The 25,552-nt window shown below is 41.2% G+C and overlaps 1 protein-coding gene and 2 long non-coding RNA genes across 4 annotated transcripts in view; 1 reads left to right on the top strand and 2 right to left on the bottom strand.

Moving 5' to 3' along the window:
* Nucleotides 1–105: 105 nt before the first annotated feature.
* Nucleotides 106–25,235, bottom strand: GJB6 (gap junction protein beta 6). 2 transcript variants are annotated; one of them, XM_083499053.1, is made up of 2 exons: nt 25,025–25,235; nt 106–1,781 (listed from the first exon to the last, which is right to left on the bottom strand). In XM_083499053.1, exon 2 carries the CDS (start codon nt 1,757–1,759, stop codon nt 968–970), a length of 792 nt encoding a protein of 263 aa, XP_083355179.1. In that variant the 5' UTR covers nt 1,760–1,781; nt 25,025–25,235; the 3' UTR covers nt 106–967. The 2 variants fall into 2 exon arrangements, with proteins under 2 accessions (XP_083355179.1, XP_083355178.1); XM_083499052.1 differs by lacking the exon at nt 25,025–25,235 and adding an exon at nt 14,486–14,639.
* LOC310705551 lies at nt 4,176–7,303 on the bottom strand. Its single transcript, XR_014525388.1, has 2 exons — nt 6,080–7,303; nt 4,176–5,725 (listed from the first exon to the last, which is right to left on the bottom strand). It is a non-coding gene; the product is annotated as an uncharacterized lncRNA (long non-coding RNA).
* The window catches only part of LOC310704976, a 40,353-nt gene continuing 29,765 nt past the window's right edge, over nt 14,965–25,552 (top strand). The window contains exons 1-2 of the long non-coding RNA XR_014525134.1: nt 14,965–15,191; nt 17,347–17,465. This is a non-coding gene — a long non-coding RNA (uncharacterized lncRNA). The remainder of the gene's footprint in view (nt 15,192–17,346; nt 17,466–25,552) is intronic.

The raw sequence follows: 25,552 nt of genomic DNA, 5'->3' as shown, positions 1-25,552 counted from the left end.
CATTTGGTATCTCCCAGAATACAGCCGAATGTGGGGTTGTTGTTTTTTACTTAGCCATTAACATTTTTAAAAAAACTGCATGCAAAATATTAAACACATACCAAGTTAAATATATTTTTCCTTTATTTGAAACACTTTGTTCTAAAAATTTGCTCATACCTGTTGAGAGAAATTTCTTCACATTATTTTCAGCCAGTTAACCTCCCTTTCCCTACTACTGTCATTTCCAGTCTACAGGTTTTCATTTATTTATTTTAAAAAAACAATACTCTTTGAAGTCTTCTGCAGCGTACGAAACCAAAGTGTCTTTGTTATTCAGATATGACTATATCATTCATGGATTATAGTACAAATAAATTTAAAAATGGTAGTATGTAAAATAGAGTATTCATAGAATTATTTACAGCATGTAGTCATATGCTTAGAAATGATTCACTTCCAGCAGCGTGAAGACATCGGCCGTCATGCTAGCTTTCAACAAAATATTAAAAAGAGACGCTACTCATTCATACATGTTAATAACACCAAGGATCATGGAATATCAGACCATATAAAAATACTTTAATTTAGATGCAAGCTCACAATTAAAACTGCTACCACAGTAGTAAAGTGTCTCATAATACTAATAGTATCTAGTCTGGAAGGCAGCTATTCCTTTCCCTTTGGCTTTAGGATGAGTCTCAGCAAGAAGTTACTATCAAGTATTACTTTCTAATGAAATCAAAGCTGACTTGTACAGATATGCATAATACGATGTAATCTCTTTAATTTCCAATATTCTTTACATTCCTATGTTGTTATTGACCTTTTTAAAAAATGACACCACGTGCCTAATTCCAACATGTTGTAATACTCATGTTTCCCCACTTAATTTATTGCTTAGTTAAATCTAACCAATATCACAGGCAACTATGAATGTGGCTATTCATTTATTTTGTATGAATCGCATGTTAGGCTTGTGGCCACCTTAGCTGCTTGGAAATCCTGTGACTGTGTTCTGGCAGCTGTCAGATATAAGCTCATTCATTTCGTTTTGTTTGCTTTCTTCTTTGTTCTCATGGTTAGTGTGATTTTTTGGTTTTGCTGCTCTTCTGGACCTTTTGACACAAACCTTCAGCAGCAAATAGGAGAGCTCGGCCACATTCAGCAGAATGCAAATGCCGGACACTGCAATCATGAAAATGGTAAAGACGGTCTTTTCAGTGGGACGAGAAACGAAGCAGTCCACTACGTTGGGACACGGCCAGGCGCTGCATTTCAGCAGCCGAGGCATGTGATATCCCTGATACATATAGTAAAACACATACATGAAAGAAGCTTCGAAAATCAGCCTGAACAAGATGCTGGCAGTGTATGTCCACCACAAGGGACCTTCGATGTGAAATTTCTGTTTCTTTATTTCTTCTATGTCCTTATATTCACAGCTTTTATCTCCCTTTCGGAACTTCTTTTTCCTTTCGTGCCGCCTGTATGCGACATGCATTGCCACCAAGAGGGCAGGGGTGGAGACAAAGATGAGCTGGAGGGCCCAGAGTCTGATGTGGGAAATGGGGAAAAAATGATCATAGCAGACGTTTTTGCATCCTGGTTGCAGCGTATTGCACACAAAATCATCTTGCTCATCACCCCAGACTTCCTCCGCTGCAACGACAAGGATCATAATACGGAAGATGAACAGGACAGTCAACCAAATCTTTCCAATACTGGTAGAATGTTGGTTTACACCTCCTAAAATGCCCTGCAGCGTTCCCCAGTCCATGTTATCGTTTGAGTCTTTGGACCTATTGTGACAAGGAGAAAATGTAAAAAAGAAGAAGGATTGAGTTATAAAATACAACACATTAAACATAAGCTGCTCCAACACTATCATGGGAAAAAATATTTATTAACTGAAGAATGATTAAAATAAGCAAACGACTCTTCTACTAAATTCAAAGTCCCCAAATAATGTGTGCCCAGAAAATAATTCTAATTCAGCTTCTTAGATAAATACTAGTTCTGCTATAAAATATGAATGAGGCTGCTATCCTATAAAAACTGACTTGAGAGTAACTCCCATGGAACTCAGCAGAACATTTTTTAGTGAACAAACAATGGATTGTGCTGTTAGTAGCATCCCATTAATGTGCATATATGGTGGGTTTTCATGATATTCTGCATCTGTTTCTTAAAACGGACAGTTTTTGCATTTCATTACTAGGATACATGTTTCAACTAGGCATAGCCAGAACTTGTACAGCAACTGGCACCAATAGGGAAATTTATTCCCACTGCAAACATGTGCCAACAACCACAGTAGGAAAGGTTAAAGCCCTCCTTCAGGCTTGCTGCAATCCTGATCATTACATGCCCACGCCCCCACAATGCTGTCTAAAACCTGAACATTAAATGCAAAGATGCATTTAATGTCATGTCTAGTTTGACCCCAAAGCTCTAACAAGCATGATTCACTGTACTCCAAGCATGGCATAGAAGCATTATTGAATTTGTAATAGGAATGGAGAGGAAATACTTAAACTCGCTGGAGAGCTTGATTTCCACACATTATCCCACTTACTTCACATCAAATTGCTATGAATTATCTACTTAATATTCTGTTGAGAACCAATTCCACCCTCAGTGGAACAAAACAATAGTGAGGTATGACAAGAAGTCAAGAGTGATATTCTATGTAGTCATACTAATGGTGCATTGAAATAAATGCATGTCTATTTCAAAGGGTCTACTTTGAGCAGATATCACTCCAGGAGTCTTACTGCTTTCTTTAAGCCAGCGCAGTGCACAAAGAATCAGGGGGGGGGGGTGACAACTAAATTTTCTGTGCAATTTAGATTCACCAGAAAAATTCATCTTTTTTTACATATTCCTGCTCCAAGGGAAATGCCTCATTCTGGCAACAGTGCATTGCAGTGATTCAAAGCTAAACTACTGGTCTTCGATTGGTGAGTAGGGACCCATGAATGGGTCACAGCCTATTCTAATGTGGGCTGCAACTGTAGAACTTCATAATATAAATACATGGTATAAAGTTAAAAAAATGGGTCCCTAAATGCATGTTTGGGTTGAAGATGGATCTTGGGTTTGAAAAGTTTGAAGACTACTGACCTAAACTGTATACTAAACTATACTAACATAAAATTTAACATTCAATTCAAGATACCAAGCAAGCAATACATTATCCACAATGAGTGATTTCACACAAAATGTATTGTTGTCCTGGGTGCTTCCAGTCATGGAAAATTTAGCAACCTTCAATCATAGATCTTCTACTTAAATTTGGAAGAGGACTATCAATTACGCTGCCAGACTTCAAACACACTGGGCAATCTCCCTTTCCCCAGCTCCACTGTGTGTGTGGAAAGGGTTAAATGCCCCTCCCCCTTCACTGCACAATCCTCCCATTGCAACTGGGAAGGGAGAGAGAGAAAGTGATATTAAGGCAATGCTATTTGGAAATGGAAGCGCCAACAGAATAGAGTTGGCTCTAAAGAGAAGAGACAGAACGTAGAGAAGGAAACGTCTAGAGCAGGGGTCTGCAACCCGCGGCTCCGGAGCCGCATGTGGCTCTTTTACACCTTTGCCGCAGCTCCGGGGTGGATACTAGCAAGGGGAGGAGGCGCATTGTGCGCCCCGACACTCCCCACTGTGGCGGGCGCTGTACTGGCTGTGACGTCGCATGGGGGCAGTGCGTGCGTTCGTCCCGACGTCACCTTCCCGCCCGCTGTCAGATCGCGGCTCTGGAGATATATTTGTTTTAAATGTCGCAATGGTTTTGCGGCTCCCAGGTTTTTTTTCCTTTGGAAACGGGTCCAAGTGGCTCTTTTTGTCTTAAAGGTTGCAGACCCCTGGTCTAGAACAATCTATCCATGCCATAACGAACCAAGCAGTAGTACAAGAGGCCTTCTGCAACTATTCCATTAAAGTGTTTGTTTTTTAAGTTTAGAAATTCTGAGCTATAGTGGGAAAACCTGAAGCTGAACAGGGAAAACATAACTTCAAGAAGGATGTACTGCTTATGTTGTGAAGATGCCCTGTAAAGAGTGAACAGAACATGGTCATTCCACAGTAAGTTCAGTCTTCCACAGTAAGAAGCACTCCTAGTTTCTTATGACTTAATAAAGATCAACTCTTTACATAATAGGTTTCTGCTGGTTAGGAAGGCAACTTCCAAAATAGGAAGAATTTGTTTCAATGGATGAGTAGTAGTCTTTCATTTTTTTAAAAGCACAAAATTATGTATGAAGAAAGAGAAAAGGCAATCAAAAACTCATGTTTTGAACTGGGAATGGTATATTTGATTTTGGATTGAGATAAAACCTTTTCTGGAGGAAATTGGCATTCATCCTGCATTCATCAAATTAGTGGAAATAACCTTCATTAAGAAAAGATATGATGAATGATTTCCATCTTATAATTTTTAAGTCATCCTGTAAGGCTGTTCCATTTCAAAGGTTCAGAGGAAGCAACACAAGTGAAAGTGAGCAATAGAATAACATTCCATCGATCTCTCTACCTGACTTAACCATGGGATAAAAGAGGCCACCACAAAGCGGTAGGTCTCACAGTGCTTTTGAAAGGTGCCAATGCTTAACTTATGATTCTATTTGTGGTCCAAAAAAGTTGAATCCAGACCTTAGGTTTATGTTCTATTCCATTCATTTATGCACAATTCATTTCTGCATGATTATTTTTGTTTCAAATCACATTTTGTTTACAGATGGGATAGTGTAACATTATATGCAGGAGGCAGTTAATTCTGATCCATGTATGTGTCATGGATACAACCTTTCATAACCCTGACTCAAGCTATGAGCACTGGGCAAGAAACAAGCTCAGCCACTTGCAAGCAAATTTGTGTGTCACACCCTTTTACTCAAGAAAGCACCAAAAATATTTTCTGCTCTGCTGGTTGAACATAATACAGCACTGCTGTTTAGAGTTAGAAGCTGCTAGACAGAGTCAAAATCTTAGATAACCAGGATTACTTAAGGGATCAAAGAAACTGAAACTTTTGGAGAGAATAGAGACCTGTTTCTGGACTCACTATTGAAAAGTCACTGTTTACAATATCTCTAGCTAATCTAGAAGATTAACAAAGCACCAAGTTTAGAAACATGTTATATTTCTTGCTTACAACAGGGATAAAATACTTATATCTGAGTATCAGTTCTGAGCTATGCTTAGATCCATTTATATATCACATGGTACTATGGGTACATCAGGGCTTGACCAATGTTTGGTCAGTAAACACATGAAGTGTGAAAAGGCAATTGTTCCCAACTACACAGTGGGCAGGTGCCGGGAAGCTACTCCCAAATATGACCACCCCAATATATATACCGGTATGTTCACTGTATCGCCTCAAGTTGTGGGACATGCTTCTTCCCTTCACATTCTACATGATTACCACAGCAGTCATTGGCCAAACATCAGTATATGAAGCTCCTTCAAAAATACACCTTAATAACACATAAGTTAGTGCCATTTTTACAAGACATCATGTTAGAACCTGGCCACCGATTTCATGAATTTCTGTTGAGCCCAGATTTGTGCCTCATTTCTTTATTAGTCTTATTGCTTCATTAAGCTATACTTAATATATACTTGGGAGACAAGAAAGATCCAAAGGTCTGCTTCCACACTATAGGAAGAGCTGTAAAGAAAATGCTGCATTCAGTGCTGGCCCAATAAAAGCTGCTGCCCAAAGCAGAGCCCAAATGGTTCCCTACCACCAGGGACACGGACTTATAAAAAATATTGGGGGGGGGGCCTGGGAAAGCTCATGAATAATAAATAAGCTCATGAATATGCAGATAAAGTGGTGCCGCCTCCTCGTGAGCGAATAGGGGAGATCGTGCTGCGCCTATTAATCAGCTCCGAAGGAAATTGGGTGGAGCTTTTGCTCGGGAGGGAGGGCAGGAGGCATGCAGCCCGACCCTGTGCATTTTGGGCTGGGGGAGGGGCGGCGGTGGCGCTCTGCTGGAGGGGCGCCTGAGATTATTGGGGGGGCAGAGCCCCCCCAAACGAATTTTTGAGGGGGCTCGGGCCCCCTCAGGCCCCATGGAGTCGGCGCCTATGCCTACCACTGGTATCTACACTGCATCCTATGAGCCAAATACAGCTGGCTGGGTTTGCATGCCAGCTGATGACGTGCATTAGGAACAAATAACTTTATGTCTGTCTGAGCCGGTATAAAGTTTTGGAGCAAGGTTTGTAAAATGCTTGGATATGTCATCAATAAGGACCACTCAACTAATCCAAATAATATGATCAATGTAACACTAAGGATGTGGTCTAACGTTTCCTAGGAGAGCATCATAGGGTTCTTAGGAAGGACTGGATCAGCTCCTACATTGACAGCTCCAACAACCAACTCCGCTGACATTGGATTTGTAACGTTGGAAGATGCCAAAGGAATCCAAAGGATCCAAAACGCTCCTAGACACTTGTCAAGTCACCAAACAAAGGGGGAAATGAGACTTACTTCTGCTTTCCCATTCCTTCCCACCAGAAACAATGGGAAAGAGAATGTGCTTGTATGTGTATGTGCATACACAGTTGAAAGCCCTGCTGGCAAGAGCCCAACAGAGCTTTAGATTTAGATAAGGCAGTAGAACCACCCTCCCCCAGTCTTTAGAACAGCAGCCTGAAGTTGTAATCCTATACACACTTATCTGGGTGTAAGCCCTATTGAAAATTATGGGACTTCTGAATAGACAGCTATCTGTCAGCCTCAGAAAGAAGTCTGTTGCCTTCTAGAGGCACTTCTGCACAACAGTCTATTGTGGACTTGGGCACACAAGTTTTTCTTCAGTGTCCAAGCAACACCACCACCATCAAAATACCTGTAGAAATGGTAAATCCAGACTGAGAAAATAATACGGGACAGTATTTTGGTGAGGAATACCATTTCTTGCATGCATGAGCAGCAAGCACACAGTTCACAGTAAACTTCTGTCTGGAAATGCCCCTTTGTCTAGCTAGTGCAGAATATGGTATGGTGGCATATAATAGAAAAATTGTTAATTAAAGATTGAATGGCTTCTTCAAAGAGTTAGTATCACATGTTAAAAGTCAATCCGCTTCCGTTTAAATTGTAGTATAATCATCTTAAAAGTATCCTCTTCAGCAGTAAAAGTGGCTAGAAGAACTGCATAAAGCAGCAACCAGCAACAGCACCTGTGGATAAATACATGGTTCATCATATTGCAGTTACAGAAGACCGTGATTGAGTTTTGCTTAGAAAACCTCCAAGCACCATCTCATATGGTAGTCAATAACGTAAGGACCAAATAAGGTAAAGGGACCCCTGACCATTAGGTCCAGACATGGCTGACTCCGGGGTTGCGGCGCTCATTTCGCTTTAAAGGCCACAGAGCCTAGGGCTTTTAAACCACAGAGCCTAGGGCTTGCCGATCAGAAGGTCGGCGGTTTGAATCCCTGCAACGGGGTGAGCTCCCGTTGCTCGGTCCCTGCTCCTGCCAACCTAGCAGTTCAAAAGCACGTCAAAGCACAAGTAGATAAATAAGTACCGCTCCGGCAGGAAGGTAAACGGTGTTTCTGTGCGCTGCTCTGGTTCGCCAGAAGCGGCTTAGTCATGCTGGCCACATGACCAGGAAGCTGTACGCCGGCTCCCATTAAAATAAACCATTATTAAAAAGAAAAAAAGAAAGGAAACCCTCCTGGCTTAGAATTGTCCACTAGTCAGTATCTTATATATTATACTAATCTTGGATGCTACTAGCAAATAAAATATTAACTCTTGTCAGTCTGTCAAATGACTGCCTTTACCTCTCAATTTGACTTCATCTCAGTGTATCAGGTGGCTACCAGAAATCATCACAATTACAATATGCTACCTCGATTCACACATAATGCTAAGCCATAGTGCCAATGTTCAAAGGCAATACAGGACACTAAGCATGGTTTGTTCACTTGCAACAAATCACAATGTGAAACCATGGTTTGTTGTTCACTTCCAGACCATGGCTTCTTTTAGGAATGGTTTGGTGATGACCAAACCAAACAGCCTTGTCCAAATTCAATAACCTTGGTTAGCTTTGCAAATATGCTAGCTCCGTTATACATAATAAAACAAAAACAAACCAATAACCCTCCACCCACAAATATTTAAAAGACTGTAGAATGTTAATCAGAGAAAGGCCTGGTTACAGAGAAAAATTGTCATCTGGTGCATAAAGATGTGTAATGAAGGCGCAAGGCAAGCCTCCCTGGGGAGAACATTCCACAAATGGGGAGCCACTGCAGAAAAGGCCCATTCTCGTGCTTCCACCCTCCAGACCTCTTGTGGAGGCGGCACACAAAGAAGGGCCTCAAATGACTGCAAGATCCAGGTCAGCTCATTTGGGGAGAGGTGGTCTCTTTGGGGAAGAACATAGATTTTTAAGTGATCAGCAGCATGGGATTTTTCAAATTGTGCTTGCTATGCTAGTTTTCTCTCTATGCGTATTCTACTTTTTTATTATATTTTCACATACCTTGAAAGTAGGTGTAACTTAAGATGCCTTTGAACAGTAATGTGTGAGATAGTGGGTGGTGAAACCTGATGCATGATGAACAATGTTAGATGGCATTCAGATTGTTATCTGTTTTCAGTAACGGGGGGGGGGGGGTAGGCGGAATACATAGCCTGTTTGCAACAGATTTTGGCTAGACTGTAAGAAGCCCACTGGGTGAGGAACACACACACAAATGGAGCCATTTGGAAACACCAGACCCTTGGACTACTGATTAACTAAGATTGCAGAGAGAAATCAGCATTTTACTTTCTAGGTTAAGTTAAAACATGCAAGGTACATGCACTTAAGAAATCTCCTTGTTAAATGTTTACCATTGAAGAAGTCATTCAACCTGGAGAATCTCTCAAGTACACTTGTGAGATTACAGATGGCATTCATACAACAGATAGATGAGAAATTCTAGATGACATCCATCCCCCAGAAAATTGTGGTTTCTCAGCTACTACAGAAGAGGTACATGTCTGCCTACTAACACAAATCCAAGTGAGATATTGCTACTTCTAGAAATGCACTTTTTTGCTGTCCTTGGTGCCCCTTGCTATAGGAAGAGCAGCACCACACATTTAAAGCACATAACTTCTCCAAAGAAACCTGGGAACTGTAGTCTTTTAATGTTGCTGGGAATCGTTGCTCGGAGGGGGGAAACTGCAGATCCCAGGATTCTTTGGGGAAATTAATGTGCTTTATTTTTTATTATTAAAATTTGTATACCACCCTTCATCCAAAGATCACAAGGCAGTAATTCTTGTATCTATAAATACTAACAAAATATCCACTATGTTTCAGGTGCCATGGTGGTGGGTGGTTTGTATGTTTTAGGGATATCTGAGCTGCTACCATGCATCTCTATTTGCAACCTCTTTGAACCTTTAACAGTTTGCCAAATATAAATCACTGCACAATTAAAAAACAACAGCATATGGTCAGGAAGACTGTCAAAGCTTGATTCTGGCTAACACCCCAGAGGACAGGATCACACTTCAAAATGACCTTGACAGATTAGAGAACTAGGCAAAAACAAACAAGATGAACTTTAACAGGGAGAAATGTAAAGTATTGCACTTGGGCAAAAAAAAATGAGAGGCACAAATACAAGATGGGTGACACCTGGCTTGAGAGCAGTACATGTGAAAAGGATCTAGGAGTCTTGGTTGATCACTAACTTGACATGAGCCAACAGTGTGACGCGGCAGCTAAAAAAGCCAATGCAATTCTGGGCTGCATCAATAGGAGTATAGCATCTAGATCTAGGGAAGTAATAGTGCCACTGTATTCTGCTTTGGTCAGACCTCACCTGGAGTACTGTGTCCAGATCTGGGCACCACAGTTCAAGAAGGACACTGACAAACTGGAACGTGTCCAGAGGAGGGCAACCAAAATGGTCAAAGGCCTGGAAACGATGCCTTATGAGGAACGGCTAAGGGAGCTGGGCATGTTTAGCCTGGAGAAGAGGAGGTTAAGGGGTGATATGATAGCCATGTTCAAATATATAAAAGGATGTCACATAGAGGAGGGAGAAAGGTTGTTTTCTGCTGCTCCAGAGAAGCGGACACGGAGCAATGGATCCAAACTACAAGAAAGATGATTCCACCTAAACATTAGGAAGAGCTTCCTGACAGTAAGAGCTGTTCGACAGTGGAATTTGCTGCCAAGGAGTGTGGTGGAGTCTCCTACTTTGGAGGTCTTTAAGCAGAGGCTTGACAACCATATATCAGGAGTGCTCTGATGGTGTTTCCTGCTTGGCAGGGGGTTGGACTCGATGGCCCTTGTGGTCTCTTCCAACTCTATGATTCTATGATCTCAGAAACAAAGAGCCTCAGAAACTAGGAAACTTTTAGAGCCCGCCATTCATCTTAAATCCCAGAGCATTTTATTTTATAATTAACTATTTAATGTAATGTAACTTATTGTTCTTAAATGCTATGTCACAATTCACACAAAAGAACTTGTTTGAGGCATATTGGACCCGGCTTCTGAGATAGCTCAGAGTCTTTCCCTTTACTAAAGTTGTAGATACTCCATATGATTTAGCCATGGAAACTGGATTTTTCATACCGTATTGAATTGTAAGGTTAAGGGCTGACACTGCAACCTTACTTTCATTGCCTGGATAAAGGAAGCCATGGTAGTTGCCAAGTGGTTGATATTCCAGTCATGGAAGGCCAAAATTCAGCCTGGCATGGAGATATAGGTCATGGATATAGTAGACATTCTGGCAAAGGTGTAAATGGAAATAAACAGACCTGAATTTTTTTAAGAGATCTGGTTCATACCTTGAACATTTGACTACTTTAATTTGCCCCTGGACCAACAAACATATTGGTAAATGTGCCTTATCCATCCTTTAATTTTTATCCTTTGCATGATGAATGGGAAAAGTGAAGAAAGAAGTAGGAGAGACAGACAAAAATATTGGGCTAGGAACAGAGGAAGCTGTGTTTAAGTCCATTTAGTTCAATATTGTCTGGGTTGATGGGCAGCAGTTCTTCAGGGTTTCAGAAAGAAGTCTTTTCTAGCCATACCTGGAGCTGCCAGAGATTGAAACTGGGACTTTATGTATGTAAAGCTGTGCCATAAGCTAGGGTCCTTCCCTGCTTCATATTCTTAAGATTTTCAAAGGATAATTTTCAAACCATTAACTCAGGGCCCACTGAAATAAATATTAAAAGTTATTATTCCAGTGATTTCAATAGCACCTGTGACTAATACTATTCTGTGTGTATGGTGGATGATTGCCCCATCCACATTAGAATGCTCACCCTGGATTAAATTGGTTAGATTTTTTATTTTTTTTTGTAAGAATAGGCAATGGTTCCCATCCAGGGAATGGGAACCAATGACTAGTTGCCCATTACAGCAAATTTTGTAGAAATAGGCAGGGGAAAATATCTATAAGATGGGCAGGTAACAGATTAATTTGAGCAAGTTATGTTAGTGTTTGTGCAAAAGCGTGCAATTACTCAGATCTCTTTTTCTAATTCTGAAGTCGGACATACCGTACCCAACTTTGCAGTCCCTTTACTGTTCTATGTTCTGTGATGTCCAAATGGAAAATTGTACACTAATGCCTCAGCTACTAGTCTCTCAGGGCAAAACTATATGTTATCTTGGCAAATGTGTTACTTGACCAGAGGTCACTGGAAGCAGTAGAACTACAGCTATAACTGTTTCCATTTCCAGACAATGCATGTATTTTTGTAAACTACGAAATCTTTAATAAAAAACAATAAACAACCCATAACTGTTTCCATTTGCTACATCACACTACTGATGCAGTTGCATTTTGTAGCTTAAAATTTTAAGTATTCAAGATCTATCAACTGCCTTTCTACAAAGAAAACATGATGCCATTTTATTCTTGTTATCTGTATCACTTCCATTAATCACAGTGACCAAGAAACACACACACTTTTAATTTACTGATCAATAATGTGTTGGAGCATAGGTTGTGTTGGACCTGTGACAGAAACTCCCAGAAAGGAATCTAATGATTTTACAAACAAAAGTCTGTTTCATCTTCATGTGAGGCTTTTGTAAAAAAACAAAACCAGACTAGGTGTGTCACAAATTAACTTTAATTACCGTACTTCTGCCTTTATTTATTTTGCTGGATGGTTTGGGTATGTCATATACAGCTAGAAGAACTACACATTTACGGTAATTGGCTGCAAGTTAACAACAGAATAAGGAAATCCCCATGACTGCCCAATGTGATGTGCACTCCTTGCGATACTAGGTAGAAGAATACGGCAAAAGCTTTTATACTCTATAGATAACCCTATGCAGAGCTCTTAAACATAAATGAGTACATTGCCAAGCCATCCAAACAGATGGTAGAAGGAAGAAAAGCAGAGAGGGAGCCAGATTTATAGAAAAGTTTTGCAGAAAACCCCATTGCTCTTTACTTCAGTGGGGATAGTTAATTAAATATCTACAATAACTGTACTCCACACATACACCAAAACTGGGTTAGGATGCTCAACAGCATCTTTCTGCTGGAGCCACCAATAGAAATTTTTTGAACATTTGGCTCTCCATAAGTTGCTGGACTACAGTTCCTATTATCCTTAGCCTTTGAGCATGCTTGGTGGGGCTGATGGGAGTTTTAGTTCAGTAAGATCTGGAGTGCCAAATATTATTCACACTTGGATAGGAATCGCAATTACATCACCAAAACAGATAGAGCTGCCAGTATGTTTGATTTATTTATATTTGTATCTAATAATTTCTCTAATAATCTCAAAGCAATATTTAAAAAAAGAACCCAGAGAGGCTTGAGCTTTTTGCTGCTTTTCTGGATCAGAGCTAATGATCTGCCAAAAACTGACCAATGAGGCAGAGGCTATAGAGAGATTTGAATTCATATCTTTCCAAGTCCAAAAGTTTACATATGTTATATATGTAGCATGCTGTCAAACGTATCAAAATCACATCATCATAGGAATATGGAAGAACCATACCTACATAAAGAGAAGGGAGCAATACATTACATTATGAGGACCAAACAGAAGTGAAGTAGTGGCCACTCTATGAAAACAGAATCAGATGAAATTAGTGGGCAGGGTAGAAGAGTGGAAAAGAAATATGAAATAACTATTCACAACAAAACTTGCCAGATCTGTTTCTGAAGTGATGAAAAAGTAAATTAGATGCTTTTGAGTCTAGTAATCTTAAGGTGCTATTAGGTGTGTAAGTGCATTCTTGGCAAGGTCAACAGAAGTACCATTTGAGGACTAGGCAGTCCAATTTCCAAACAGTAACGACTTTAGTCTTACAATGGATATCTGAAGGAGGCATTAAGAACTCAGTTTTACGACTTTGATTAGATGATTTGTCCAAGATCTCATCACTGTATATGATAGAAGAAAACAATAGACTGATTTCCATTCTTGTGCCTCTTCAAAAAAAGAAAAGAGAAATCTGATTATCTGTTAACCTATTTTTGCTCGAACTCGTCATATTGTCTTTCCCTACAATTGCCATATTGATCAGCCTGGTGAGAGACCAGAAGTAAACAATGCAAAATGCAAAAGAGGAATTGAAGAAATAGATTCTACAGAAAGGCATCTTCCTGAACACCATGTTTACCAAATGTGTTGCGCAAGTTAGCCCATTTATTTTGTAAAGAGGCATATGGGACTCATCGCTCTTTATCCCGAAACTTCACAACTAAAGGAACTATCCAGTGAGGAAGTCCCACTAAGACTAAATGGCGTGGAAATCTGGAAAGGAGATGCATGAAAGTGAATTATTTCTTTCACCGAAACCCTTGGACAGTTAAAAAATAAAAATAAATCACACCCCCCCCCAAAAGTGTGTGCATGGGGGAGTCTTGTGGCATTTTAAAAATTATTGTGGCCGGAACTTTCAAGGGCAAATCCTCTCTTTAACTACTCTCTTTCCTATTTGCTTGCTATGACAGACTCCTTCAGGATTATTATTATTTTTTAACAAAGGAGGAAATGCTTTATAAAAGACCTTGTGCTGAATAGCACCAAGCTCCATCTTGTCTACATGAAGCCAACAGCCTCCAACCATGGAGCTCCTTGGATGCCATGAATATGTGCGTTGCTCTCTCTTCACCTCCCTTCCCACCCCGCCTATACAAGTTAAACCCGGCTTTACTAAGTCCCAAACAGGGCTCAGGCTTTCGGCTTCCCCTCCGAAAAACCCAGAACGCAACAAAACAGCAGCAAATATTCCCCTTTTGAGCATGTGCAGAGGGCGCTTTCCCTAGTCCGTTTGGGATTAGGGGTAGGTAGCGCTTTCAGACTTTTAGGCTTAGCCATCCCACTGGAGGTTGTGAACCATTCTGTGATCTTCGGGAGAAGGGCGGCATACGAATTCCACTAAATAATTTTATTTTTAATGAAGAGCATGGCGCCGGCTCGAGAGGGTCGCCCGGCTCCCCGGGGTTGGCGGCAGGCGCGCAAAGTTTCTCTCACCTGTCAGCGTCTGAGGGAAATCAAAGCCCCTGAGCGCCTCGCCGAGCGCACCATGGGCTGGAAAAGGGCGGGAAAAGCGGGCTTCGCCGGCGACGGGCTCCCCCCTCGGCGCTTCGGTGGGCGGCGGTCGTCCTCGTCTCCGGGGCCAGACGGCAACGGCAACAACGGCGGCAGCTCGCGGTCTCTTTCTCTCCCCCTGAGAGCGTCAAAAAGTTCTTCCCTGTTGCTTCGCCGGCGGCTTTTAACCGCGCCCCCTACCTGCCTCCCGCCCTCCTTCCCTTGACGTGCTGGGACAAGAGGAGGAGGAGGCGAGGCCTCGTCTTCAGGGAGGCGGGAAAAGGGCGCGAGGGAAGAAGGAGAAGAAGAAGAAGAAGCAGGGCAGGAGAGAGAGGAGCCTCTCTCAGGGTCGAGAGGCGACGCCGAGTTGAGGGAGCCGGGCGAGGCCTCCCTCGCCCCCGGCGCCCTGCAGGTGTTCCTGGGCGGCGGTTTCCGTCACCCCCGACCGCGATGGTGCATGGCGGGCACCCGGTTGGGGAAGTCAGCGCTCTCGACACCCCCCCCCTTTTTTTTGCTGGGGCAAAATCGGCTATTTAATGATAGAACCTCCAACTACATACCAAAAGCATCCAAACTGCAGCAGCGGGTAGAGTTAGGACATTTTATTAGAGCCACCTGAACGTCCCAAGAGGGCTTCAACCTAGTTCAGGTAATAAATGCAGGTGTGGTGGAAAACTACACGCAGAGCTGGTCTGACCATGCATGAATTAGCTATATTTGTATATCACTTTCCAGGATACAATGCTCTGGGGAACTTCTGCCCCTTCCCAGCCAGAGTTGAGCACATTTGAATCCCACAGATTTCAGCAGGAGAGATCATAATAATCTTGTTTTTAATTATGCATGTGGTGCTTTTATATTGTATTTTTATGCTGTGAACCACCATGAGATCTACAGATGAAGGGCGGAACACAAATTATAATAATATAATATAATAAATATAATAGAAGGAGCCCTGAGGATTATCTATTCCAGTCCCATACAGTGCCAGAATATGTAGCTGTCCCATACAGGGATCAAACTTGCAACCTTGGCATTTATCAGCACCATGTTCTAACCGACAGATCTATCCAGATCTGACCCAAGTCTATGCACAACTCCATCCCATAGCAAGACATGTTTAATTTGGTGGGAACAGGATTAATTATTAATTTGCTTAATTTCAGACATTTGATTGGCTATTGAAAACACCTCTTGAAAACTTTGCAAATCATGTCACCACTAGACAGGCACGAACTTTGAAGAAAGGGTGTGCAAGATCAACTGTTGGGATAGTGGAAAGAGTGCTTGTGTCATACATAACACTCCTTTTCTTCAAGGATTAGGAAGGAGAGGCAGGGCACTCTGGAAGCACTTGTGAAAGCTGGTCTCCAAGTTCATATTTCTTCATTCATGTGGGGGAAAGTGTTGTCTCCTTTCACAAATTGTGGAGCAATTATTATGCCTCATAATAAAAGTCCCCTGGATGAAATCTGACATGCTCCCTAATTCCAAACAGGGCTATTCTGTGCCAGAGTTATTAAGTGCAAGGATATGGAGAGGAAATTGCACAGAGCTACCTTGAAAGCAGATAATCTGCTGAATGGTGGTTTAAGTTGAAACACATCTGCATCAGGCAATAAGATATGCTGTTGCTATTGCTAACACGTGCCAAAAAACCATTTGAAGATAAGCTAAGTTTTCTGTGAATCTACCTCACAGGAATAACTAATGTGATTTTAAATATAATTGATATTCATATCTTCGTGAGATTTTTGTAACGAATGCAGCTTGCTTGAAACAAATGCAGCTAACTTCAGGTAGTAAGCATTCAGCCTATTGGTTAAAAAGAGAGTTGAACACCTCTCCATTCTTTGCTATCATTGATATTGCACAGATGCAAAGGAGAAGTAATTTTATTGATTTAAATACTTATTAAATTTCTATACTGCCCTTCATCCAAAGATCACAGGGCTATTTGCAACATCAAAATATAAGACAAGAACACAAAATACATAAGAAAAACAAAACAAACACATCTGTACACCATTCATTTTCTAAATCACCTAGATTGCCTTTTGAGTGACTAAAAACAATTGATCTGGTATATGACATCGAAGTTTGATTTGTTGCTGAAACACTATGTTTTGATAAATAGAAGATACAACTGCTTGATCCTTTGGATCTTAGAGCACTTGCAGACTCACTATTTTTGAGTGGGATTCAATCAATCAGGTTGGCAACAAGATTAGATTTGTTACAATAAGGAAAGAGATAGGAAAATGCACTGGAAAGTATGGGGAAACACATGCTTTTAATGCAATGTCATCTAACCTCCCCACAAACAAATCAGAATGAATTCTCATTAAATAGCAAACAGCATCCAGTTTCCCTCTAAACAAATCAGGATGAGTGCTCAATAAACATGTTGGCTGGGACCACATTTAATGCTGCAGTCAGCATGTTTCACAGATAACTCTTCAAACTCAACTTTATCACCTGAAGTCAGCAAGCATTTCCCCTCCTCCCCAAGTATATTTTTGTTTCAAGGTTAGTTTATCCAGTTTTCAGATCTTACAACTGAATTGCTTAGGAAATATTTTGTATGTTAGAATAAATTGCTATCTGTTTGGCTTTAAAATTCTGGCTTTCCTGTATGCTATATCGTTCAATGAATAACTGATATATATTTCTCAACCTGGGATAGCTCTGTTATCCCAGGTAGGATAGATTAAGAACATGAGAATGCAGGGGGTTGGACTAGATTATCCTTACGGTCCCTTCCAACTCTACAATCCTTTGATTCTATGATTCTCTCCCTTTAGGCATCTCCATTTATCTTATGCTGCCCACGAGTACACAGCTTGGTTTACTATTTCAGCTTGTCAACCAACAACAACAACAAATGAACAACACCTGTATTGTTCCTCTGACTCTGGAAAAGGTACATGTGTTTTTACTTGTTAAAATTACTGGCAAAAACAGATAGCCAAATGAACCAAACTAGATGGTTGCTTTTTCCTAGCTACTTTCAGACAAGACTTTTGCAAGTGATAAAAGCACTGAATCAGCATACATAGACCTCTCAATGTGAAGAACTGTTCAGACTCTCATGCCGCTTGTTTCACTGCTGATCTATACATAATATCAGGTTCAGCACAGCAACTATGCAAAACCACAAATTGCAAACTGATACCTCTTGATTGAGGTATGTTTCCTCACCAACACATGCACTTTTTTTCACTTACTCCTGTTGTTTCTGGAGGAACAACTGTTTTGAATAACTCCTACAGAACTAATGGGCTAAACCAGGTATAGGCAAACTCGGCCCTCCAGATGTTTTGGGACTACAACTCCCTGACCACTGGTCCTGTTAGCTAGGGATGGTGGGAGTTGTAGTCCCAAAACATCTGGAGGGCCGAGTTTGCCTATACCTGGACTAAACAATTTAGTCTTTTGTAGATCTCAGAAACTCGCAAGAATTATTAGAATCTTTTAGTTAGCTGAATATGCTATCTGCCTATATCTGTGCACCCAGTGAAAGCATGCAATGCTTTCTGTAAAGTTTTCTCTTTCTGTAGTGATTTCCCAAACCTCCAGTGCCAGGATATATACATATGCCATATTTTAAAAATTTGGTCTGAATTTAGTGGTCAGGTAATTTTAAGCATAGTTTAGCAAACTTTACATTGATTGACTGATATGTAGATGCCAGAGAGAGGGGTGAAGGAACTGTTTTATGAAACTAGGAATGGTTATATATTCAGATGCACTGCTTTACTTTATATATGAATGGGGAACCCTTGGCCCTCCATATGTTGTTAGACTACAGTTCCCATCAGCCCTGACTGCTGGTCATGCTGAGCAGGGTTTATGGAAGTTGGGAGTCCACAAATATTTGGAGGACAAAGCTTTCCCAATCCTGCTTTAAATGCATCACCAGTAGACTTTTAAATTGCCTTTATATATCAATAAGGAGCAAGTATCTGCTTCAGTAAATGTGATATTATTTCATTCTTAATGGCCAATGGCAGCTATGTAATGGGAATACAGTGGTGCCTCGCAAGACGAAAAGAATCCGTTCTGTGATTCTCTTCGTCTAGCGGTTTTTTCGTCTTGCGAAGCAAGCCCATTGAAGGATTAGCGGATTAGCGCTATTAGCGGCTTTTAGCGGCTTATCTGCTGATTGGATCATTAGGAAGAACTTCCTGACAGTAAGAGCTGTTCGACAGTGGAATTTGCTGCCAAGGAGTGTGGTGGAGTCTCCTACTTTGGAGGTCTTTAAGCAGAGGCTTGACAACCATATGTCAGGAGTGCTCTGATGGTGTTTCCTGCTTGGCAGGGGGTTGGACTCGATGGCCCTTGTGGTCTCTTCCAACTCTATGATTCTGTGATTCTGTGATTCTGTGGATCAGCTGATAAGCGGCTTAGCGGCTTAGAAAAGGGGGGGGAGGAAAAACCCAGCAGGAACTCGCAAGACATTGTTGTCTTGCGAAGCAAGCCCATAGGAATTTCGTTTTGCGAAGCACCTCCAAAACTGAAAACTCTTTCGTCTAGCGAGTTTTCCGTCTTGCGAGGCATTCGTCTTGCGGGGCACCACTGTATGTGTCTAGTTTAATATTCATTTGCTGTGTGTGGATGGCTATGGGATCAATCTTAATCTCATGAGATCAAGAAACCAGCTTGCTTGAGAATTAGATGCCATTTGTTAGCTACAAATAGTTTTTGTGTGTTTTTTAATGATGCAGCTTTAAAATACAACTCAGAGCTCCTCCTATTTACTTCTTTCTGAAAGAGGTCAGCATTCTAGACTAAATCACACCAGTAGCTGTAATGTCAAACATGCCCCCTTGATGTTTGCCTCCAAAGGTCATTCTTGAAATAAGTTATTTAGATAAATCTTATTGTAAATAAGAACACTTACTAAAATCTTGTATTAGCTTGATAAGAGATAAATTCCAGTTGATGAATGTGGAATGCAGGGCATCTGGTTTTAATTCTTATTTTTATAACAGTATTATAGCATATTGCAAGGGTACAAGTGGGACCTGCAACAAATGGTTGCAGTGCATTACCCAGCCTAAAATGAGAGTTCCTGTTCAGAGTTCAAGCTGCCCATCCCTTCCAAGCAGGATATTCCACTTCTCCCTATTCCATTTTCCTTTTCCAACTGTCATGCTGCATTCCATGACTACTGAACCCCTAAGGGAATTTTACTACTGCAGTGTTGTTGTTTTCTAAGAGTCTTTGTATTTCTGAAAACCCAGGGTTCCCCTAAGCATGCTGATACTTTCCTCTTGTTTTCCAATGGCCTTGCTGCCAGCGCTCCAACTTAAGCTCTGTTATGAGAGCACAATATTTCAACACAGTTAGCCTTCGATGTACATGGCAAGACACACACTTGCTAAAGCAGGAAAAGAAAAACTCACTTGAGCCCTAAAATTACACCCACAGAGTCATTTCCTTTTCTGCATAATTACCACATGACAATATGGAGTGTCACAGAGGTCTCCTGTAGGTTATTTGTTAGCTATTCTAGCTCAGGCAGTAGGATCCTTAAGTTTTAAGATCTATATTAGAAGGAACAAGGGTGTCCAAACAGAGCAGAGGTGTATTTGGGGTTGCTTCATTGAAGTGAAAATCTGAGGTGGAAGAGTCCACATGTAAGGTGAAATAGAATGTTGCCAATGTGGCAGTAACTCAGTGACTTAAGATTTCATCTGTTATGGTCAATTCATATTTTTCTTTTTTTATTTAGTGAAATGTTTAGACCACTAAACATCAAAATATCCAAGCAGTTTACATTGTACATTGCAATAATCCAGTCTTGAGGTATGAAATGCATGAATCACTATAGCTAAATTATCCCTGTCTGGGATCAGTTGTAGCTGATGTACCAGCTGAAGCTGGCAGATGACACTCTTAGCCACTGTGGTCACTTCCAGTGACAAAAATGAATATAAGAGCATGCCCCAGGCTGCAAGCCTTTTCCTTCAGAGGAAATGTGACACCACCCAGAACCGGCAAATCTTCTAGATTCCTTGTGGTGTATTCAGTTCTTACAGTGCTGTGAACAACAGCAGCAGCTATCATCACCACCACCACCACCACCCACTCTTCACCAGCAGATCCCAGGATGGGTTACAATAATTTAAAAACAGTTAAAACTGAGGATAACTGAGAGTTTTGTGTGTACCATCTTATGTGACAGAGTTTCAGAGGTTATTTTGTATCAGTTTGACCAGAGCACCCTAAAATGCTCAGGGTGGGTGAAAAGCTGTCTGATAAAAGTTTATGTATATAAAGAAGCTGCTTGCAGGGTCATCTGAGATGTCAAAGCAGGCATAATGGCACAGCAGCCTACAGGAGCCTGAACAATTTTTCTGCAGGCTTCTGCTTCGAAACAAGAAAAACCAGTTGCTTATTAACTTGATTCTCTGAGAAGGGTTGTGCATCAGGCCAAAAGGGATGAGTGCGGTTCCATGACCTGTTTGAAGCTGAAAACATTTTATTCCCTTTGCATGCCTGCTTGCTCATCTTTGTGAAAGTCATGTATACGTCTATGGAAAATTCACATAGAACTGTAACCAACAAAACCAATGACTGTAACCAGTGATAACTGCTGAGTGTTCTATACTGATTCCTGTTGAATCCAGAAACAATCCTCAGCCAGCTGCACTGGGCTTCCTTCATAATTATACCATTCTATACCATTCTGTCTGATCCTCCCATCCCAACTCTGGATAACATTTGTCTTCCCAATCCCGAGCTAAAGCAGGACACATGAGAAAGGAAATGTTTTGGTTTTTTTCAGATATATTTGCATCTGCATGCTGGTTACTAAGGTACACAAAATGGCTTAACATCCTTTCTCCTCCTTCCACTTTAATAAGCTCATAGCTTCTCTTAAGTCTCTCAAGTGTCCTGACTGCAGCTATCACCCATGAATGAATGGAAAGTTTTATGGGAGAGATAAGGCTGCAGCTGAGCATTATAAAAGAAGCTGTCAGTTGTAGCATTAGTCCAGAACTTGGAATATCCCAGCTGATTTATCTTATGTATCTTTCAATCCATCCCTTTGTTCTCCAGTTTACATAGCAACCCAATGTGGCTGGGGGAGGGAAAGTTTGAGACACAGAAATCACCAAATCCAGAGCTATATAGAGGTCACACGCTGGGTGGGTTTCCATGACTTTTAAAAAAGCCCCTCCTATTGGTTCCATTAGGGTAGGGTGGGGAGATACTAATGCTAGCTCCAGGACCAATGTACTTCTTCCCACTACACCCCACCCCCATTCTGGGGGCACATCAGGGAAATAGGAGGACAATTTTCTGTCATGCCTCTCCTTGGCCCCCTTGTTTTCAGAGCAAGATGTCCTTTATGTGGCATCTAGGAGAGGGAGTTCTGCAAAATCCTGTGATCCTGAATCACTCTCCCAGGATCCATAGGATTGTGCTTATCGGTTTAATTTCTGTCGGTTAAATTAAACCAGTTTGCTTCTAGTTGCCTCTAATACCCACTAACTGTCATTTTAATACACTGCTCCTTGTCAGATCTTTTGTTATGAGTCATTATTGTATTTCTGTACAAAAACCAGGCTTGAATCCCAACTGCAAGGAAAATCTTAAATTACACACTTGACATTTATATACTTTTTATGGCTGTTTGTATTGTTAGTGGTATCTAAGAACAATATCATAATAAATGATATTTATTAACGCTTCCTTTAAATTTCATTCGTGCTTCCAGTAACTTCCAAAATGCTTCATCAGTGCAATCATCTCCTAACTATAGACTACCATGCATTCACCCGATTTCATTATTTGCTCTCTTTTTTCCATTCATATGCTGTTATCTTCCCTTTTGCCATCAGCTGCACTATGTTTTTTTCTGTTGTTATCTAAGGAAGGAAAATAAATTCTCAAATAGCTCATCCAACACTACCCTTTATGAATACTATTTATTAATGAATACATTGAGTCAGATGGACAAGTAATATTTGTTCACATGTTGCAGTGCAAATTAACTACACCTTGGGTTACATACGCTTCAGGTTACAGACTCCGCTAACCCAGAAATAGTACCTTGGGTTAAGAACTTTGCTTCAGGATGAGAACAGAAATCGTGCTCCTGTGGCGCAGCAGCAGTAGGAGGCCCCATTAGCTAAAGTGATGCTTCAGGTTAAGAACAGTTTCAGGTTAAGAACGGACCTCCGGAATGAATTAAGTACTTAACCTGAGGTACCACTGTACTTGCCAATTGGCATCTCTCTGTAGTGGGGTTTTGTGTTTTTTTTGTTCCTTTTTCGAGTTAGTGCTACTGTAAGCTGCTATCCTGAAACATTTCTTACACTTTCTTATGCTTTACCAAGTTTGTTTCTTGTTACCTAGTGGCCATTGGAGACGTTTCCATTGCTGAGCAAAGCTAAATACTAATATCATTGCATTGATGCCAGTTGATGTAACTGGTCATTACCCACTTTTAACACCCAGTCTCTTTCCTGTATATAGTATGGATTAGCAAGAACTTCCCAGTTCTGTAACCTGTGGTTATTCATACCTAGACTATGTGATTATTCATTACTGTTTATTCATGTCTATGTTGTTGCTTCATAATGGAGATTATGTTATTTCCAATTTGTTATTTCAATGTTACTTTTTAAAAAAATAAATAAATCACATTTTGCTAACTTTCTTCAAAACATTAGAAATCATTTCCTATCAATATAGACCAGTAGCATGTCTTGCTTTAATTTAACTTCTATGTGAGAGGCGGCTAACCATCTTCGGCTGAGGGCTGCTTTGCCAAACAGCCACCCCATCAAGGGTCACATGACAGTGGACGTCATGGCCAGTGTATGCACATAAGTGTCCATACAGACCATGCACACATACATTCACCACATATGCATTCACACAGCACTTTCTCTCTATTCCCCCCCTCTCATAAACACACCACACATAGTAATAGGTTGAATACAACCTATGTGTGTGACTAAGAAGAACGTTCCATCAGTGGAAGCATGACTGCTTGCTCAATAGAATGACCCCACCACACCACCACCATACTGTTCTGGGGATTCTTCCGACCTTCTAGAACAGATTAGGGAGGATGTCCCATTGCATTAGAGGGAATCCTTGCACTGGCTTCTCTTAGTGTATGGAATTCCTTTAATATAACTCATACACTCAGACATGCATACAGACACACACGACCAGAATTTGCAGCCCTCAACTAAAGTGTTCCACAAATGACAAAGCCTCCTCCGATCTGACATCTCATAAGTTGATCTCCTCTATAGCTTCGGTCAGAGGAGCTACCAGCAGCAAAGTGCTGCATGCTGCCTCATGCTCTACAATAGGTGAGATAGTATTAGTAGGATTGCACTTGTTTACACTACTAGCCATGCCAGCAGCCTCAGAACCAGGGAGAAGGGGAAACGTTCAGTTGTGTATCCACTGCTTCTGCCTGCAACAGTGAAGGTGCACTTAGGTTGGGTGGAGGAGAAATGAAATTGTCAGTGCTGCTGCTTGCAGTTGCAGCACCTCTTGCATGTACCTCGTCCCTGGGGGCAGCTGCCAGTATGATGTACATACCTCATTGTCAGGGAACTGACATCGGCGCTAGAGGCGGAGGGAAGGCTCCCACATGATGCTGGAGAAGGACCCAGCAGGGAGAGAGGCAGCTCACCAGATGGGGAAGGAAATCAGCGCAACACCAGGGATGAAGGGGGGCAGATGGGGGAATCGGCGAGAGGGCTCCAGGACTCTTCGCCGGACACCAGCGGGGAGAGCACGGGTCCTCCGCTACCCACACCCTCCCTGCGCAGAAGACTTCCGCGCTGGGAGAGTAGGAGGAGACTTGGCGTCAAACAGCTTTTATGCTGGAAAAGGTTTAAGAAACGCCCACTGTCGGATTCTGCTAGTGACTGAGGCAGTCACGAAGTCCAGACAGAAAAGTTTAACAGGGCAACTTAGCCAGGAGTGGCGGCAACTTACGCACGAGCAACCCCATACTCATTACATTCATGATGACCAAACATAAAACTGGTAATAATAGGGATAGGACTGTGGTGATGACGACAGTAACATGATGAAAATGATTGTTAAATATATATAGTGTGATGCTTTGCTGCCTATAGCAGTGAATGTTTGGGGGCACACAATAGCACTCAGGCAGGCACTAAGAAAGAAAGAATTTAATAATACTAGTAATAATAAGAGTACTAAATAAGGCAGACTGTGCTTGGCTTCCAATACAAAATTACTTAGGTTTGATGAAGGGGTGTGTTGGATAACAACCACAACACATACAGAAAGAGGCACTAAGAAATAACTAGTTGAATAATAATAACCACTTTATAATTACTTGTGTAAAATAAGTAAAAACCACCAGGAGTACACACATATAGTGAACAAAAAGCAAACTATTTTGCTAAGGAAAAGAGAGGATCCATTGACTTGCCTAGTAATAAGAATAAGCAAGCAATCAGCAATACTTACACTCAAATTCAGTCACAAAGGAACTCCCTCCTTCTCCTCACACTGGTGTTCCCATTATATGAAAGAAACAATTGCACTTTTGGCAGACACAAAGCAGCATATATATTTTTTAAAGACAGAGTCCATAAGGTCCTTAGGATGGGATCCCTACTTTAACCCAAGGCATCTCATGCAGATCCCACATGAAGAACCCCCAAATCCCTCTGAGGCAACCTGCCCCAGTTCAAGATTCATTTGAATCCAGAGCATATGTCTAGCTCCTGAAATCTTTATAATCTTTGCAAGACTAGACATGACTAGGTGTTTGATTGTCAAGTTGCTAAATCACAATTCATACCTCTTTCAAGATAAGATCCCTTTGAACAATTCTTTCTAACATCACTGCAATAGATCTGCTAGTGCGGGCAGCTCCTAAATGTTGAATATTTCCTGATTTAGGCAATTAACTCGAAATACGAAAGCAAGATACAAAGTGTATCTTATTTATATGTTCATTCAGTGCTATCTGTTTATCTTATATGTTCTATT

This window comes from Podarcis liolepis (genome assembly GCF_965112155.1).
Source record: "Podarcis liolepis genome assembly, chromosome: 4".
In the NCBI taxonomy this organism is placed as follows: domain Eukaryota; kingdom Metazoa; phylum Chordata; class Lepidosauria; order Squamata; family Lacertidae; genus Podarcis; species Podarcis liolepis.
Note: the sequence above shows the minus strand (reverse complement) of the source record. Positions and strands in the feature narration are given on the sequence as shown.

What these genes read in the sequence shown, in the direction of transcription:
- GJB6 (XM_083499053.1), bottom strand. Translation starts at nt 1,759, where the DNA reads ATGGACTGGGGAACGCTGCAGGGCATTTTAGGAGGTGTAAACCAACAT.